The 17,813-nt window shown below is 37.9% G+C and overlaps 1 protein-coding gene across 5 annotated transcripts in view; it reads left to right on the top strand.

The window, feature by feature from the left end:
- Positions 1-223: 223 nt before the first annotated feature.
- Positions 224-17,813, top strand: part of NFIB (nuclear factor I B) — a 422,874-nt gene continuing 405,284 nt past the window's right edge. For 3 of the 5 annotated variants that reach the window (XM_074330385.2, XM_074330384.2, XM_074330383.2), the window contains exon 1: positions 227-363. In XM_074330385.2, coding sequence (XP_074186486.1) covers positions 268-363 — 96 coding nt within the window. In that variant the 5' untranslated portion in view covers positions 227-267. Of the gene's footprint in view, positions 364-17,813 lie in introns of all 5 variants that reach the window. The other 2 variants (XM_074330381.2, XM_074330380.2) reach the window with 1 other exon arrangement.

Here is a 17,813-nt window from a genome sequence, read left to right as displayed (position 1 = left end):
GCCCACTTGCGAGATACTTAACTCTTGTACACATGATACACAAAGAACGCTAGCTACTTTCACCAATCCCTTTAGACCAAAAAAAAAAAAAAAAAAAGGCAAAAGAACTGATCCTTGTCTTTCTATCTGTGAGGTTGCAGTTCCTCCTGCTAATAAAGGAGCTTTTCCCATGATGCAGTGTGATAAGGATTGGCCTACATGTAGTCCAGAAAGCAACCGCCGATGTTTCCTTGATTAGGTGTCTTATCTTCCATTGAGCTGCATCTGATGAAGATTGCTGACAGCATAATGGCTGGGAAAACATCGGACAGCTCCATAAAATGGCAGCTATGTTATGACATGTCAGCCAGGACCTGGTGGATGGTAAGTTTGGCGTGATAACATTTTTTTTCACCCACCCCCAAAACTTCCCCCCCCCTTCTTTCTTTTGAGCTCCTCCTGTATTGTTCCACGCACGTGTTATAAAGTTTGCTGCCTGCGGAAAGTTCAAGCTCAAGTTGTGGGAGCCTGCCGTGCCTCCGCACACCAGTGTGCTAGATAGGATTTCCCTGCTATTGTGGCCAGGGACATAGGCCTTCTTTTTTAAAAAGGCAGTGCGAGTTTTTGTTCACATTTAAAAAAAAAAAAAAAAAAGAAAAGGAAAGAAAAAGAAAAATGCAAATGGTACAGTCGGCCGCAGGCTGGCTGGTGTGAAATGTATGGAGGTGGGGCCGTCAGTGGGGGAATGGAGACTTCTTGGCTAATTGTTCTTGCATTAGTCTTAAAACAGAGTAATGTACTTCTTTCTTCGGCTTCTCTGAATAATGTTTTTGATAGTGTATTGTATCATGTTGTGTGCGGTTCCCTCATCAGTATGCGACTGTCCCCCACGCTTCGCCTTAATTTGGAATCCACCTCCCTTTCAATGAATACTGTAACTGGAGCAACCACTGATTACTATGCCACTCAGTGTAATTAAATTTAGTTAATGAGGATATGCATATTCAGTTCATTATTTTTCTTTGCTCGGGCAAATGTGTGTGGGTTTGTTGTTGCTGGTTTTTTGTTGTTGTTGTTGTTTTACCCCCCATATTTGTTCAGCTGCAAATTTGGGGAAGAGGAAAAAGAGCATAAAAATTCAGAACATTGATGAATCCTGTGATTCAATTTTAGACGTAATATTGGGAGGAGAGAAGTCATAACTTTTTAAATCAGAACGTTGGGATTAGAGGCCGTAGTTTTGGAAAGAAAACCTTTCATATAAAAAAATGCTACATGAAAAATGTCAATGTACTGATTTCTGTTGTGTGGACAATGGTCTCTTGTACACAATAGTCGTGACATGAATGGGGAAATCGTCTGCAGGCAACCATTCCAGTATGAATATTAAATTCATTCTTGAGTTAATTCATCTGAGTGTTTATTTTCTTTTTGCATTCCTCCTTTTCTTCCTTTTTCTTTCTCTCTCTTTCCTTATGCCCCTTTTCATTTACGCCTTGCTTTTGCTTGCTTGCTTTGATAATTATTATGGTTACTGCAAAGGGCTATTTTCTCACAATTAGTACAGTAGGAAACAATGGGCACTTTATTCTAGGTGGGGAAGGGTATGGCCAGCCCTGGTGGTCAACCCCATCCCCACTGTCCTTGACAGAAGGGAGCTCCTTCCGATTAGTCCTGGCTTTTGGCACTGCTAGGCAAGAGGGTTTCTTATTAATGTGTTTGAGTTTCACGAAAGGATGTTATGCTGTTGTTTCTAGGCTCTTGCTGAGAGCCCAGTGTACAGAGAGGCGGCACTGTACACGGCAGTTCTTTGCGTGCACTTTCTCATTAATGTGCGATGTGTGAACTGCAGGCAAATGTCTCTGCTGCTGCTACTTGTTGCTGTTTGAAGTACTCTGTCTCAGAAAGAAAGGCCAGGTCCTCAAAAAGAGACAGAAGCCTGCTTCCCTTCCTTTCTCTCTCTCAATCTTTTTATTCCAGTTGGAGTACATTTTACAAGTGATAAAAAAACTCTCTACAGTGGCAGATTTTCATTTAATGGTTGTATCTCCCATTAGACGTTAGCACTGTGTGTGTATATGGGTGCAATGAACTCTTAAAATAACTGACACTATTTAGAGAAAGATATTGGGAAATGTTTATGTAAAAGATTTGCTTCATGTGACTGTACCAAGACTTGGAAGGGATATTCTTATAGTTACTGTGCATCTTAACTGTCATTTTAGCATGTTGCTAGAAGTGAGTTTTAAAATCAGCCCTTTTACTAAATGAAACATTTTACTGTCGGAAAATTCACAGGTATTACTCTAATTTTTTTTTACTTAAACATTGGGATTATCATGGGTATAGTGCAATCATCACTGTAAATATTTCACCATTAAATTTCATCATTCTAGTTCTGTACAGAAATCGTAGCTTCCTAAGAGAAGTGTGTCGTGGATACGATTGTTAAAGATTTGTATAAGCTGATTATTTATTTTTAAAAATTGTGTTCTTTTACTGCCAGAGAGGATGCAGAGTATGTACAAGGAGAGGTTCAGAGGTAAAATATTAAGTAAAAAAATTGTGTAAATTATTGTCTATATTTAATCTTCATTAGGTTACATGAATGGTATGTAAGTTTCTTATTAAGGACAATTCAGTTTAAATAAACTTTGTTAATTTGGGGAAAGTGTCTACGAGATTGATATTTAATGCATCATTGAAAACTTGAAAGGACAGATGCTTTGTGGAAAACATAAACTGAATTATTGCTTATCACCAGTAATGTATTAGAAGAGAGAGGAAAGTGCATGGAGGCTGCTTTACCATGAGTTCCCTATTTTGGATTTAAGGAATATTTTTTAAAGGTGTTTTAAGGTTCTTACAAACTAGTTTATTGTGATTCTTCTCTCACCATGACACTGCTTCTTTTATTTTTACAATTACTCTGGGGTTTTGTGTAAGAAAGGATATCGTATCCTTATTTGGCTTAATCAAATGAAATTTTAGTAACCAAATCCTGAATTCCAAAGCTGCAGTGTTAAAGTATCCGGCAATTGCTTCCTGACTTATTGTCTGTTTCACTTAGATTCTCTTATTGTGTGACAATGATCATAAATTCTACTTGACAGGGAAAAAACCCAAACAAGACGTAGTTGTCCAATTCTACATCTGTTTTCCTTCCTAGATAGGCATGTTTTAGTAAAACAGAGGGAGGAAAAACATTTTATTGAGACAGCTAAAAATAAACAAGTACAAGAAGAGTAAACTCTGTGTGTGTATGTGTGTGTATGTTAAATATCATCTACATACATGCAGGTTTTTTTTGAATGATGCATGTGTTTTTCTTCTTTAGATTATTTTGCATGTAACTTCTTTTAGGGAAAAATCGTGATCATGTAAGCAGTTTAAATTACAGTTGGTTGGCTATATTTAGCGTTCTTTGATGTCCTTTCACATTATTTAAAAATACCACTTGGAAGTATTGAAGATGTCTCTGGTAAATAGCAGTATTTCATTAACGGATATTGATGATGCTATAGTCTGCTTTTGAACCACTGGAAAATAAAACTAACAAAAACAGTTTTTGGACTTTCCATTCTATTTTGTATTGCTTTTTAAAGCTCTCCATGAGGCTTATTAGAATTTCTTTGTTAGCTATTTGGAACATCAGGGTAGCAAGTATGCACCAGACATTTTTTTTCCCTCTAAGTTTCATAACTCTAATCCTTTGATCCCATCAGAACCAGACCAGAACATTTATAAATTTACCTTAATCATGAAGCATAATTATTTAAGTATTAATCTATAAAATTAATTTGAAAAACAAATTTTCAGTCTAAGAGACTTGAAATTCTCATAGTGTTGTAAATACTAATCAAAGCAAACAGGCATATAAACATAAGAATTGAACTAGATATATTATCTAAGGCACAAAGGTGATTCTTGGTTGAACAGGAATTAATCTCAATTTTAATGTACTTTTTATTTTTCTGAAAAGAAAATAACTTTTTGAGAAGTTGGTGTGTTAAAATATTGAACAGGTACCTTTACATAATTTTACCATTTGGTTTAAGACAATATTTGCAGGGTGATGAAGTCATCACTATTTTACTGTTTTAAAAATCAAATAATACAAATTTTAATTAAATGATTTGACAACAAATGACAATATAGATAAAACAACATTGAAGAGACTGTTTTCACGGAAGTAGTTCTCTAGTCCTTGAGAAGTTGAGGTGAACTTAGGTTTACAATGAACTGTTTTTAACTGAAAATCCTAAAATTAATGTATTTGCTTAGAAATGCTAGAACTAGTATATGTTATTATCTGTATTTTACATTACTACAAGCAAATGAGTGCTAAACAGTGTAATTAATATATTAAAATATATACATGAGTCTGCCTATACTAATGAACACCTTTAGACTCCTATGGTAATCTACCAGCCATGCAAAGATATGTCTAAAAATCAAAATTCTATATTTAATTTCAAATTTTATTTCTTTTAGAAGTGTAATTGAATGTAGAAATGTAATTGAAACTGATAGACACTATACAGATAATAACCACATCAACTAGTTTCCTGAAGATATTATGTCTATACATTGCATCTATTTCCAGAATTAGAAGCTATAAAATTTGTGTTTTATTCAACAAATATTTTTCAAGAATACTATATGCCAGGCAGTGTTCTAAGTGCAGGGACAACCAAGGCTATCTCTCCATCCTGGGTCAAACTCAGTTCCTAGTGTTTGTAGGCGGGGGATACTCGTCATACTAACGAAGGCTTCTGAGTGATTTCTGTGTTCTCTATAATGTCAGTAAATACATAGGTATTCCATTTGCAGATTTGTAACTCATTGTCAAAGTTAGTTAGTACATCTTTTCAATACTCTCTTAGTCTCATAGGTGAATGTTAACATTACCCTTACCTAAGCCATCTCCTGTGCAAGGAATAATATGGATAAAGATTAATAATTTATTAAATACCAGTTCTGAGTAATAAAACAACAACAGTAATCATGATGATGATGATGTCTAAGGGAAAAATAATTTCAACCTTTGTAAATAATGTTAACACTTTTTTAATATTTCAAATTTAGTCATAGTCAGATTGCACTTTTTTTAGTTACACATCTTCCATACCTATACACTTTAGGGATGTATTTTCCTTTGTAATACCAGTTTAGCATATTTAAATAAAGATGAACTTTATGGAGTATATGGTTCAATACATTAATGTTCTCCTACCTTCTGGTTTGTGAATAATTTTTATTTCATTTTCCATTATTTTCACTTAAGTGTTTGCATAACAAATGCAACACAAGCTTTGGATAAGGCAAATGTCCTTTGGATCCTATCTTAATAAATAGTGATTAGATGGTTATTAATTTAACCAGAGAGTAAGGAAACACAAGTGCCTGTCTATCCTCTTTTCCGGTTCTTTTTTGGACACAAAGGGTCATGTTCTCAAGGAGTGTTATCTCTTCAATCTATGGGAAAGCTGGTGTTGATTTTCCAGTTTAGAGACTAGTCAACAAAGAGAGATATCTGATGCTCACAACGTCATTGAAACTACAGCATATTTCTGGAACATAGCTAAATGATGTCAGTCACTACCGTTAGGCATTTAAAAATAATTTCCTGAGATTGTTTTGTGACATTTTGTGTACTGTGATTTGTAATATATATTCTGAGGGGCTGAGAAAACAAACTTCAATATAGGAAAATATACCAGTGAAAATATACCAGGCCGGTGAAAGAGAATTATATTCCTCGGTTACATTTCGATGTGCAAAATAATCAGGGTAATGCACATTCAGTGCAAAAATTCTTTGCAGAAGTTCTGTTAAGGAATATATGCAGCTATATGATAACTATATATTTCACTAACTTTAAGCATTTAAATTTTTGTCACATTTTGAGTGCCAGCAAAGAGCCAGGAGAATAAAAAGTGCTTGATAAATGTTAGTTGTAATAATTATTATTATTTCAACTTACACTTAGCATGTTTTATAATGGGGCACATTTAGCAAATCATGTATTGGACAGCTTTAATAACAATTTTCATTTCTCACTTTCTAACGTAAATTTTAACCCAGCACCTCTCTTAAAAATGACTTTATTCACAAAGCAATTATCTTTTAACTTCTCGCTACTGTGTTCATTTTCTGAGGTTATAACATAATGGATATGTTTATGAGCACAGGGCTGAATCCTGGGAAATGTAGATTTGGTGACCTCTGGCAAATGAATTTGCTCCTCTCACGGCTGGGAGAACCAGCTGTAAAGTAAAGATAATCATACTCATTACTCGTCGCTCCAACCTGTCGTGAGGATGAATGAGATGGAGTTGGTGAGGCACCTGGTGAATGCAGTGTAAATACCAAGTTCACGACATATACCCAAGGGGGCTAAGACAAGCTGTGACTATTTATACAGGTTCGAGTCTGAGCACTTAGTAGGTGCTCCAGAAACATACAGGGTGGATGAAGTGAATGTAACTGTCGCTTTTTCTCTGAGGCTTTCATAACCACATTGATGTTTTGAATTCATATACTTTGTGTCTGTGTGTGTGTACTGCATACATTAAATGAGTCCTAAAAATTCAGTATTTCCTATTTCAAATGATAGCAATTTTTTTTAAAGCAGAGCCTCCTGAAGTATTTCTTTGTGTTTAGCGAGAGTCAATGTCTATTCTTATACATTAGCTTAATTTAAACTTTAAATACTATGATTATAAGGGTAAAAGAAACCAATGATTATTGAGGGCTTCCTATTTGCCAGGTGTTTGCCAGGTACTTCAGGAGGCATTTGTATCAGTAAATTAGGAATAGCCAGCCCCACTTTACAGGCAAGACCAATGGACTCAGGATAAGCAACTTGCTAAAGTGAACTCCACTGATACAGCAACACCAAAACCTGCAAAGTCTGAAGTTTGTCTGCTCCTCCCCTAGAGCCCAGTGACAGAGTATTTCGTCCAATAACCTGGGTTACGACATGATTTGTGGCCGCGGTCAGGTGTTTTGCTCCTGCCTGTTCTGCACCTGCCTCCCCCTCCAGCTTCAAGCGTGACCTCTTTCCCTGGGCCCAGCTCTCCCTGTGTGTTCAATGTGCCAGTTCACTCACCCTCGAGCTGCATCTGAGAATTGTACAGCTCTGGGATTGGAGGTGGCTGGATTCTTTGGAAATGTGATTCCATTCATCTTTCCTCAAGACAATTAGACTCGCTATAGTCATAAGCCATCTGGGGGAAATTTTTTGGAAAGAAATTGGCAAGCAAAGCGTTTCCATTTTCAGGTTTTGATGATATCTGTTTACCTCGTGGGGCTCTTGTGAGGCTCCAATGAGATAATACATAATAAAGGACTTGAAAACTATAAAATGCAAAACGAATCGAAGGTACCCATATTATTATCTGGTGGTGTTAAACATGCGTGGGTGCAGAAAAGCTTCCCAGAATTTTGCCAGTGTTCTGGAACGTGAGATAATGGTAAATTTCCACCAGGCACAGAGAAAATGCTGGCTGTCTAAAATGTTATATGATGCTCCTTGCGCATTCTGCTAAACTCAGAGGGATTAATCCTTTAGATAACAATGCACTACTAGTTCACCAACATCCCATGCAATAGCTGTGATAATAAACCCACCACCCCCTTTTGTGCATTTACTGGGAAGGCATGAAATGAGGAAAAATTCTGAAATGTCATCTGTACCATCTTGCAGTTCATCTCAATGATTTTTCGTTGATATAAGTTTCCTCTTTCACTTGTACCTCAAAAGACTCATAAAAATTCTTCAGTGATTATTTTAACTCACACTTAGCTTGTATTATAATGGGAAAGATTTAGCTGTCACATAATATAATGGGCAGCACATTATGCTGTAAGTAAAGTTTTCCCCTCCTATTTTCAGGATTGTTAGAGGTAACAGTATCATCAGTAACTGTTTGAACTGAAACACCCTAGCATTTTTGATGTTTTTATGTGGCATGTAGGCTGTATAAATGTTCCAGTAGAAATGAACTTACTTTATTATATGACATTTACTATGTATAGATATAAGATTTGTCTTATGTTATTTAGTTGCTAAGGTGTGCAACCAAAATTATAAGCCTCAAGAGGATGGGGAACAGGTCTTACTTACCAACCCTAAACAGTATTTTGCACATCAAAGGTCCTTCATAATTAATTGTTCAATTATATCAAGACTGTTGCAATCCCACCATACGAATGAAGACAGTGATTACAATGGGTGCTCAAGTTCTGAGTTGATTAACGATGAGGGACTCCTGATGTGTGGCCCAAGTTATGAATCATCACGTTGCCCTTTTCAAGATAAAACTTAAATGAGCTAGAAGCATGCCGGAGTTAGAGTGAAATTAGCAGCAAAGTTTTAAAGCTGAGGGCGAGAATGGGAAGGACCAGAAGCAAAAGCAGCAAATTTGTATTTCCTTTCAAGCAGATGGCCCAGGGTTATTACCTTAGGGTAAGGTAGCAGACGAATAAGCCATCTTGGTCAGCAACCACCATCTCCTACTTTTTCAGTTCTGTCTTCATTATAGGGACTAAGATCTTGCAGGCGTCTAATAAGTTAGAGAATTTGAAAAAGGCTAATGTATTTTGGGGGATAAATGACCAAAGCAAGGTGACTTTGGAATAAGTGAGGTTTTTGTTTAATTTCTCATTTTTAATGAAATGTTTCATTGAAGAGGTCTGATGCTTTTTCCACTCTAAGGTTTCAGTTATTTTTCCATGTGTGTTACCTTTTATTGCAATGTTGGGAAAGCCCTTGGTTGTGGACTGCATTTTAACATTCGTTGTTTGGATGAGGGCCCAGGGGAACATGCTGAGAATAACAAAAACCTAAAATAAAATGGGTAGACTATGGAGGGACACGATTCTTCGGAAAAGTGAGAAAGAAGTACCCAAGCACTTGTTAAGAAGTAACTGCTTCTAAATGATCTTGAGAAGGAGATCAAGTGACAAAAATCATCTATTTGGACTAGGCCCTGTTTCAGCCTGTCTAAGTCAGTGTCAGAATGAAAACTGAGAACCTTGCTTGTACATGCCAGCACTAGGAGTGCTTCAGTATTACAAACTCTTCAGAGCCTGGAAGGTCACCCACTGCTATTCCTGTCCCCTTGTCCCTGATGCTGTCGTAAAGTGAATTTGAGAGAGTATTCTTGAGTCCCCTACTAACTGGTAGAGACCTTTCAGCAAGATACTACCCTTCTTTCTAAGATGTTTATTTCACATCTAGCAGAAACTAGTGATATAGCAACTGCTTTTGTTTACTTCGCTTTACTTCCATGCTTCTTTTTGGATATTTTAATGTGAAATGATAGTAGAGAGATGTGGGAGAAAAACTTGATTATGGACCATTACTTTTGCTCCCAATGCTCCAGTCACCTTTACAACCAGGAGCACTGTTCTCCCTTCCAAAACAGAGCTTCTAGCTTGAAGGAGCAGTGGGTGAGCTGTGACGACAAGATAAGCAGTCTTCACTTAACCTTTCTGGGGTCTTTAACTGTTCTTACCAAGATTCAAGGTTTAATGCTGACATTGAGAGCTCATCTGGTGGAAATTATGCAGAGGGAAATAAACTTTAAGATTTCTCAAATTTGGACATTGGGCAGATATAGGTGGGAGGATATGGGACTAAGAACACCATATATGTTATAGCATTCATTGCAGAGGAAAATAACCATTGTGATTTTCTAGAACTGCAGGTAGTTTGCAGTTATTGACAAACCTTAACAACATCACACAAACTTCTTCCACCTTCTCTGTAAAATTTTCTCAGGTTTGGTCTTGGGTGGAATTGTAGAATACAGCAGGTCCTTGAATGGTATTTTGTTAAACATTGCTTTGTTATAATGTTGATGAGGAAAAAGGAAATTGATTCCTGGCTGGGCTACTATATATGGAGTTTGCATGTTCTTCCCATGTCTGAATGAGTTTTCTCAGGGTATTGTGGTTTCCCCCCACATCCCAAAGATGTGCATGTGAGGTGAAGTGGTGTGTCTAATTATCCCATTCTGAGAGAGTGTGGGTGTGTGTGATGTGACCTGTGATGGAAAGGTGTCCTTTCCAGTGTGGGTTCCCACCTAGCACGCTAAGCTTTTGGGACAGGATCTGGCCACCCATGACCCTGAGCTGAAATAAGCACATTGAACAAGAATGATCTTATTTGTTTTTATTAATTTTCTTCAGTGTATGTACAGCTCACATTTAGTTCAATGTTGAATATTAGAAGTGTTTGAGGGACTTTATTTAGAAATTTGGTGATGTTTTTGTGACTAGAAATATACCACAAGTACGTAACTCTTGTTTATATCAATTAGCCTATGGTAAAACTGGTTTCTTTATAAGTCGTTTTGCTGAAATTCAGTTTCCAAGAACCTATGGAGGATATTAAGTAAGGACTTACTATACTGTGCAATGCAAGAATGACCAAGGCTTTTAAAGAGACAGCAATGCTTTTTTATCCGTAAGTAGAAGGAATAACACTAAATTGCCATTTTATTTTTCCAATAAGATATTAATTATCTTATGTGAGTCTATTCATTTTTCTGGCATCAAAGATGTTTATAAATGGTACCACATATAATACAAACCACATGTTTATGTAGCATGAATGTTCAATCAATTAGTTTACACACACAAATGTTGGAATATTGATGACACATGTTAGCTTTTAGTGGGAAAAAAGCCAACAGCTAATTTGATGCATTGATCCTTGGGACATGCACACAGATGTGAACCTTTGACTTCATCACAAGTTATTTGGCTGACAAACAGTAGCTTGTAATTATTGTTGTGCCATCATAAATTAATTAACAAATCAATCAATCAGTTCAGAACCAGCAGCCCCGCCACATTTGTCGGTTTGGGATGTTTTCCTTCACTTTATCTCCCTCACATGTGCTTTTCTTATCAGATGCTTTGGAAACATTTGCTTGTGGCAGATTAGCTTTGTCCTAGACTCTAATAAGGTATTCCAAACAATAGCATGGGTGTAGGAAATATGGCTCAGATGTTGATTAATATTCTCTAAACTCTTGGCCATAGGACTGTCAATGGGTAAAGCAAATAATTATTGAGCATTCAAAAGTTTTTGGCCAATGCCGTCTCCACAGGCAAGGAATAGGAAAGTAGCGTCCTAATCTGTAAGCAAATAGGCAGCATTTAGAGATTGCTAAGGTAACAGTTCCCAGCATTGTCCAGAAAAGTATTTCCTTGGTGATGTTTCCACCTCATCCTGTATTTTGAAAGATATCATTAACTGAACAAGTTGCATTGATAGAACTGTGAGGTATTGCATTTTTCAGACACAACCATATAATAAGCATTCCTATATGCCAGGTTCTCTGCTAGGGACTTCGTATATATTACCTTGTGTAATTCTTGCAACAACACTGAAAAGTAGATTTAACTCTCATTTATAGCAAAAGAAACTGAGGCTCTGAGGGCTTACCTAGTTTGTCCAAATTTGCACAGCTAATGACGGGCAGTGCCATGATTAAGAGTCAGGTGGTCTGCACCTCCACTACTCCACGATTAACCAAAATCATCAAAGAACTTCTGAACAGCACATTACAATCCATGTTACCAAATGGAGTTGATGTAATTCTAGTGAAAGCAAAGAAACCTGACATTTTAATTAAAAGACTGATTCTGTTTAAACCTACCATTTTTGAGAAGCTTTGAGAAATATTGAAAAATAGTGTTTGGATACCTGTTTATGCATGTATTAATTAGTCTTCCACTTTTATTGAGATATATTGATAACATTATGTTTAAGGTGTGATGTGATGATTTGATTATGAAATGATTACCACAATAAGGTTATTTAATATTCCATCACCTCACACACATGTAATTACCTTTTGTGTGTATGTGCATGTGGCAAGAACATTTAAGATTTATTCTTCTAACAAATTTCAAGCATATAGTATATAGTACAGTATGGTTAACTGTAGTCACCATGCTGTACATTAGATCCCCAGAACTTATTTGTCTCATAACTGGAAGTTCTTGGATACCTTTCTTGAATCTACTTCTGTGAGTTTCAAAAAGGATGGGAGACCTCTGAATCTTTCTTTGCCGTGTTATCTCAGAGGCATCATCCACTGCTGGGTTGACAGGGTGTTATTGCTTTCTTTTGTTTTGCTTCATTTTCTTGTCCTGAATCAATGGGGGCTGTGGAATGACAATTACATTGAGAATCAAAAGAACTTAGATGGATGTCTCTAAACTGTTCTGTAAGTGTAAGCAAGCCATTTAACCTCTGAGTCCTGCATACTTCTTTGAATTGCTGTGAGAAGCAAATAAAATGCAGTGGTTTTTAACTTATTGAGGCCTACCATCAACATAGCACATGCGCACATAAAAACATAGACTGAAAATTAAATATTCATAAAACAATTTATACTCTTAAATGTTATTTTAATAGTTTTTCTTTTATTCTATTTCACCCTTTTAAATGAAGGTGCTGTCTAAATTGATATCTTGATCCACTAGTGGTTTGAAAAATACTGAGTGAATGTGAAAGTTCTCTGTTGAAGTTGAATTCAGTGTCTAAATAGAAGTGCTTCAGGTTCTTGTGTTTAGGGGTCTTTTATTAATTGAGCCCCACCTTTTAAAGGAATTTCACTCATTGGAAAAGAGTGATTATTTGGGGGACTGTGGTCTTGGTCAGTGGCCCCATTCTAGAACATTCCATTGAGGTGTTTTTTCCTCTGAGCTACTCTAAGGATAAAAGCATTGGTCCAGTCTGCCCTTGGACAAAGAACAGGAAGAATGCAAAGTGGGCAGTGTTCATTGGGCTGGGTCCGTGTTTACAGCATATGTTGAATTTTTATCTTCATCAGAGAAATGGCACCTACTAGGACATGCCCTTAGTTTGCAAAGAAGATGATAGAATGAGATTGAAGAATTTGAGTGGTAAAAAATAATATGTAGAGCCCTTAGTATTTAATTGCCCACTGGAAACATAAAGAAATGGTCTTTTGGTAAAAATCAAATAAGGTGAATAGAATTGGTATTTTCCCAAAAAGTTTTTCCCCCTGAAATTTTTAGTCAAATTAAAGCTTAGGTACTATGTAAAGTCATATCCAATTGCACTTTATGTATCCTCATGTGGAGCAGAGAAAAATTAAAAATTATAACTATTTTCTTTAGAATATGGAAACTTCATATTCTCACCAATCTGCATTTTATAATGTTTATAAAATAGAGAACTAAAGGGCAGCTAAAATTAAAATGGAAGTGAGTATAGGATATAAAAAATAGCTTTTGGAGGGTGTTTTAGATTGTGTTGAGAGCCAGAATAGCATCATGGTTTACAGTCTGGGCTTGTAAGTCCAGACTTCCTGGGTTCAAATACCAAATAAGCTTTCAATCAGCTGGATAAAGTTAGACAAATGACTTAACCTCTCTGTGCTCAGTTTCCTCAAATGTTATATATGGGGATAGTAGTGGGATCTGCTTTGTGAGGCTTAAATGAATTAATATACATGAGAAGCACTTTACCCAGGATATAGCAAGTTCTTGTGTTAATATTAACTGTTAACTGCAAATAAAATGTAATCACGATGCTTTACAATAAAACGTTTTAAAATAAATAAGGTCTACAAATAAGGAAAAACAAAAAATAAGGTTAAAAAACAAAAACAGCTCCTCCCTACCCCTGCTAAAAAAAAAAAAAAGAAAAAAAATCAGAAGCTACATGTTAGGGAAATGATTCTTAGTGGTCAGGTCAGGGACTTTAGGGTCAGCTGAATAATTAGCCCAATCGAGATCCAGAAAAACTTCACTTATGGTTTGTTCTGACAAAGTGGTCTCTCCTAGATTCTGAGCCGCTGTCCATTTTCGTCAATGTACTACTAATGTCTCTTAATTCTTTCCCTGAACTCCATGGCAAATTTCTGAAGAACAGATCAGATCTGACTTAGCGTTCCATTTCCTGTCTCCACGTCTCCTCCCAACCGCCAGCACCCTTGTTCAGGGGGTCATTATGTAAGACTTGTTGAATGAGATTGAGCTTTCCTTAAGTTCCAGTTTCTCAGCCCATCGTTAGTATTTTGTAGCCAAAGTGTATAAATTATATAAATATGTAATAGTGATATGTGAAATAATAAATATATAAATTTATAAAGTCAATCCTGCTTTTCACAGAAGCATCTCAAGCACACACACATATGCACACACAAACACAACTGACAAATGAGTTGTGCTCTAAAAGGTCACTCAAGCCAGCCATTAGAAACTCTGTAACATGGGCAGTAGGTCATTAAAGAACCCATCAAAGATGACTTCACCCAGGGTGTGCCAGGTGCAATAATGGCTCCAGGCAACCAGGGACAGGAGCATAGTACCTTCCTATTCCAGAAGAAGGGCCCTTCCTCCTTCCAACAGCCCCTTTCTCAGCAGGGAGAAGGGCTCCCCATCTCCAAGGGACTGAGATTAGACCCCATTGCTCTAATACACACAGGGGAGTTCAAAATTGTCCATACAGCCTGAGGTCCCTGGAGCACACAAAGAGGGTAGAAGCGGGCCATTAGATAACATTTACTTCTCCCTCTTCCTCACCCCTTTGGTCTTTTGTTTTCCTATTATTGGCAAGGAAGAGGGGGAGTACTCCTGCAGCTTTCCTTCATCTATGACTTGGTCTTTCCTTCTCTTGATCTTTCCCTCTTGGGTTTCTTATCATGGCTCGCCTAAGCCCAGAAACTGCAAGACAGAAGTAGTGGTGGTTGAGGGTTAGGATTGAAGGTGAACTTCTAATAGACACCTCCTTCCTTTTCCCCTTTCTCATATCTACTCTATTCCTTTTATCCCACCTATTCACCCCTGATCCCACCACTGTATACTGGGTCATGGTGAGAGCCGGGGGAGCGAGCTATAGATTGCATAATGGGTGGTGCTGAGCTTACCAGCAATAGGCCTCTAAATTGGTGGGGAATGATCATAGAGGAGGATACGGGAGGCAGGGAGAAGAGTTCTCTTCTCAAGGCGTCTGTGCTCAGCCAGCTAGAACTGCATGTCTGAAACATAAACACCTGTCCTTCATTATTTGCCCCAAAACACAGGGCCATGGATTGACAGGTCCTTAGCCTTTATACAAAACATAAACATTCTGGTGATGACTTTGTTATTAATGTCTTATCATTTAGAACATCCATCTTTACAATGATATATGACCTTTTCCTTCCTATTAACACTACATTTGCAACTGCATAAATCTACTCATTCTGTCAACAAATTTTCATAGAGCATTTACAAAAAATGCTGTGTGAACGAGGCCTTCATTCCCTTCTTCATGGAGTTTACATCTAGTGCAGACTGCAATGTGACAAGTCCTTTGTTGGTGAGATATTGGCCATTGTGAAGCTGTATAAAAGAGTCACCTAATCTATCTTGGAGGTTGTGTAGTTTTTCTAGATGCAAGTAAGAGGGGAGAAGATTAATATCTACCATGGGTCCGTATGTGCAAAGGCCCAGTGGCAAGAGAGAGCATAGAAAAAGGTATCATACCGTAAGCGAGGGCACTTAAATTAAGCAGAAAAATCCTCACGAAAGCCCTGCTAGTTTGCTGACTAATGTAAAGGAAAACTATCCAGGAACAGGGCCATGGGCTATTAAAACACCCCAGTCTACACACCACTACTGCCTCCACCACCATCATCACCATGCCACACTCCACATATCCACTGCAAGACAAGGATTTCATTATAATGAAACTTCACAGACATAGATCAAATAACACAGGACAAGGCTCTAAGCTCAGATGGCTGCTGTCCTGCAAGTTTCTGGTTTACCCAGCCTATTAGACTGCAGCCAGATGTACTGTGTTACCTACATAATCCTTATCAGCAGCATTCCATCTGTGTCACCCAAGTAGCAGGAATTAGGCAGGCACCCTTTTGGCAAGTGGCCCAAAGGGTACAGAACGCAGGTACGCCTTGGAGACATGTAACCCACCACCCTCCAAGCCAGGAGAGAAGAAAAACACATTGAATTTCTGCCCCAGATACTCACTTGAGTTGCTCACGCATTCCAGAGAGAGGTGGGTGGGGGGAAATTTGGAGGTTAGCTGTGGGTCTCGGAGTGATGATTACTTTGTAATGGAACAAATTAAATTATGTGAAATTTTAGATGCTTTCCCCCTGCCCTAGTGTCTCCCAATCTATTTAGGGGTAGTCAGGAAAAGGGGACCTTCACAACAGCTGCTTAGCTGCTTGAGCTCAGAGAGGAAAACTGTAATTTGTCTGTAATCCCTAATGCCAACAGTTGTTCATTAAGAAACAAAACTAATGTAATCTTGATTATTTGCTCAGATTTCTACTCTATCATGTTTTGTACATCTGGCAGGCTAATGTAATTTTCCTCAGAAACCCAAGGCAATCTGGTGCTCAGACAACACCATGCAGATTTAGGTAAATTCCAGGCTCGGATTAGCATAATACTAACTAATCACGAATATCATTTGCATTCATTAGAGTGTTGGGGAAAAAATTGTTTCTAAATGGCAGAAAATTGAAAGAAAGATTAAGGGCAAGGGCTTGAAAATCCTGTTTGGCTCAATGCAACTATATTACAGATGATTTTTTTTTTCTTACAAGGCCTAATATTTAATGTGCAAGTATTAATTAGAGTATTGGAAAAAGATTGCATCTAATTAGAAGAAAACTAAGAGAGATTAAGGACCAGGCATATGGACTTGCTTTTGCTTGATTCAAGGGTGGAACAGATAATTTCCCGCGCAATGCCAGGGAGCTTAAATGTGTAAAGGATAGGGTGATTAATGTTTTAGAAAGGGACAAGCCTTTTTTTGAGATAAAGGAGACACACCATTTCTTTCCCTCGTAGAGAAACGAGTGATTGGTCAGTGCCTTTGTTTTTATGATCGAGGAGAGATGAAAACAGAATTAAACTCCTAAATCTAATATACTCCCAGAAAGCCCACAAGCTGGGAACACCTAAAAGTCATGGTCATAGATCCCAAATGATGTACTGCTTAAAAAAATAAGAAGATCCCAACCCTCACCTCCTGGTGGTTAGCTATTTTCCTTGCAATTTCCCAGGTCCAGCCATTTGGCATAAAAAGAATTGTTTACAGGCTATGTGCTGGGGCCTGCACTGGACTGTCGTTGCATGCAATTGTCTGTAAATCCTGTCTCTCCACAGCTCGGCTGCTGTGGGGCTAAATTCAGCGCTGCCTTCTGAGGGCTCAGAGCAGGTGCTGGCCAATGGCTTTGGCTTCTCCCTCTGACAGATGAGCAAGCTGAGCCTGCTCCCCTGGTGGGAAGCCAGCTGAGCAGCCATTAGCAGACATGACTTTCAGTGTCCAGGCTAGCCGAGCTGCATGCTAAAGGCTTTGGCCTCAGGATGGCATAGGAGCTTGCTACGCAGAGTGCTCTGGGGATCCACAGCTTTGCCATCATCTGGATGCTTGTGGGAAATACAGAATCTCAGGCCCCACCCTGGACCCACTGAGTCAGAATCTGACTCTGTACATGATCCCTGGGAGAGGCATAGACTCATTACAGTTTGAGAAGAGCTAATGTGTAAGATACCAGGTCTGAAACATTCAGGGGCATACATCTCACACCAAGAGTTTGTTACAACTCACATTCCTGGGCCCTAGTTTCAATTTCAGGAGGTCTGTGGAAGGTAGGGTCCATGGCACCACACTAGAGAAACACCTGGGTGGAAGCACGAGAATGCATTCAAGTTCACCTCGCCTACTGAGTTCGTAGAAATTTGCTTAATGACTGTAAGTCTCAATTTCCTCATTTTTCACATGGGGAAAATAGCTCCTGTTTTAGAGGTTGATTGCAAGA

This window comes from Rhinolophus sinicus, chromosome 16 (assembly GCF_057876585.1).
Source record: "Rhinolophus sinicus isolate RSI-liver-muscle chromosome 16, RSI-T2T, whole genome shotgun sequence".
NCBI lineage: Eukaryota > Metazoa > Chordata > Mammalia > Chiroptera > Rhinolophidae > Rhinolophus > Rhinolophus sinicus.
The sequence above is the reverse complement of the archived record's forward strand: the minus strand, read 5'-3'. Positions and strand labels throughout refer to the sequence as shown.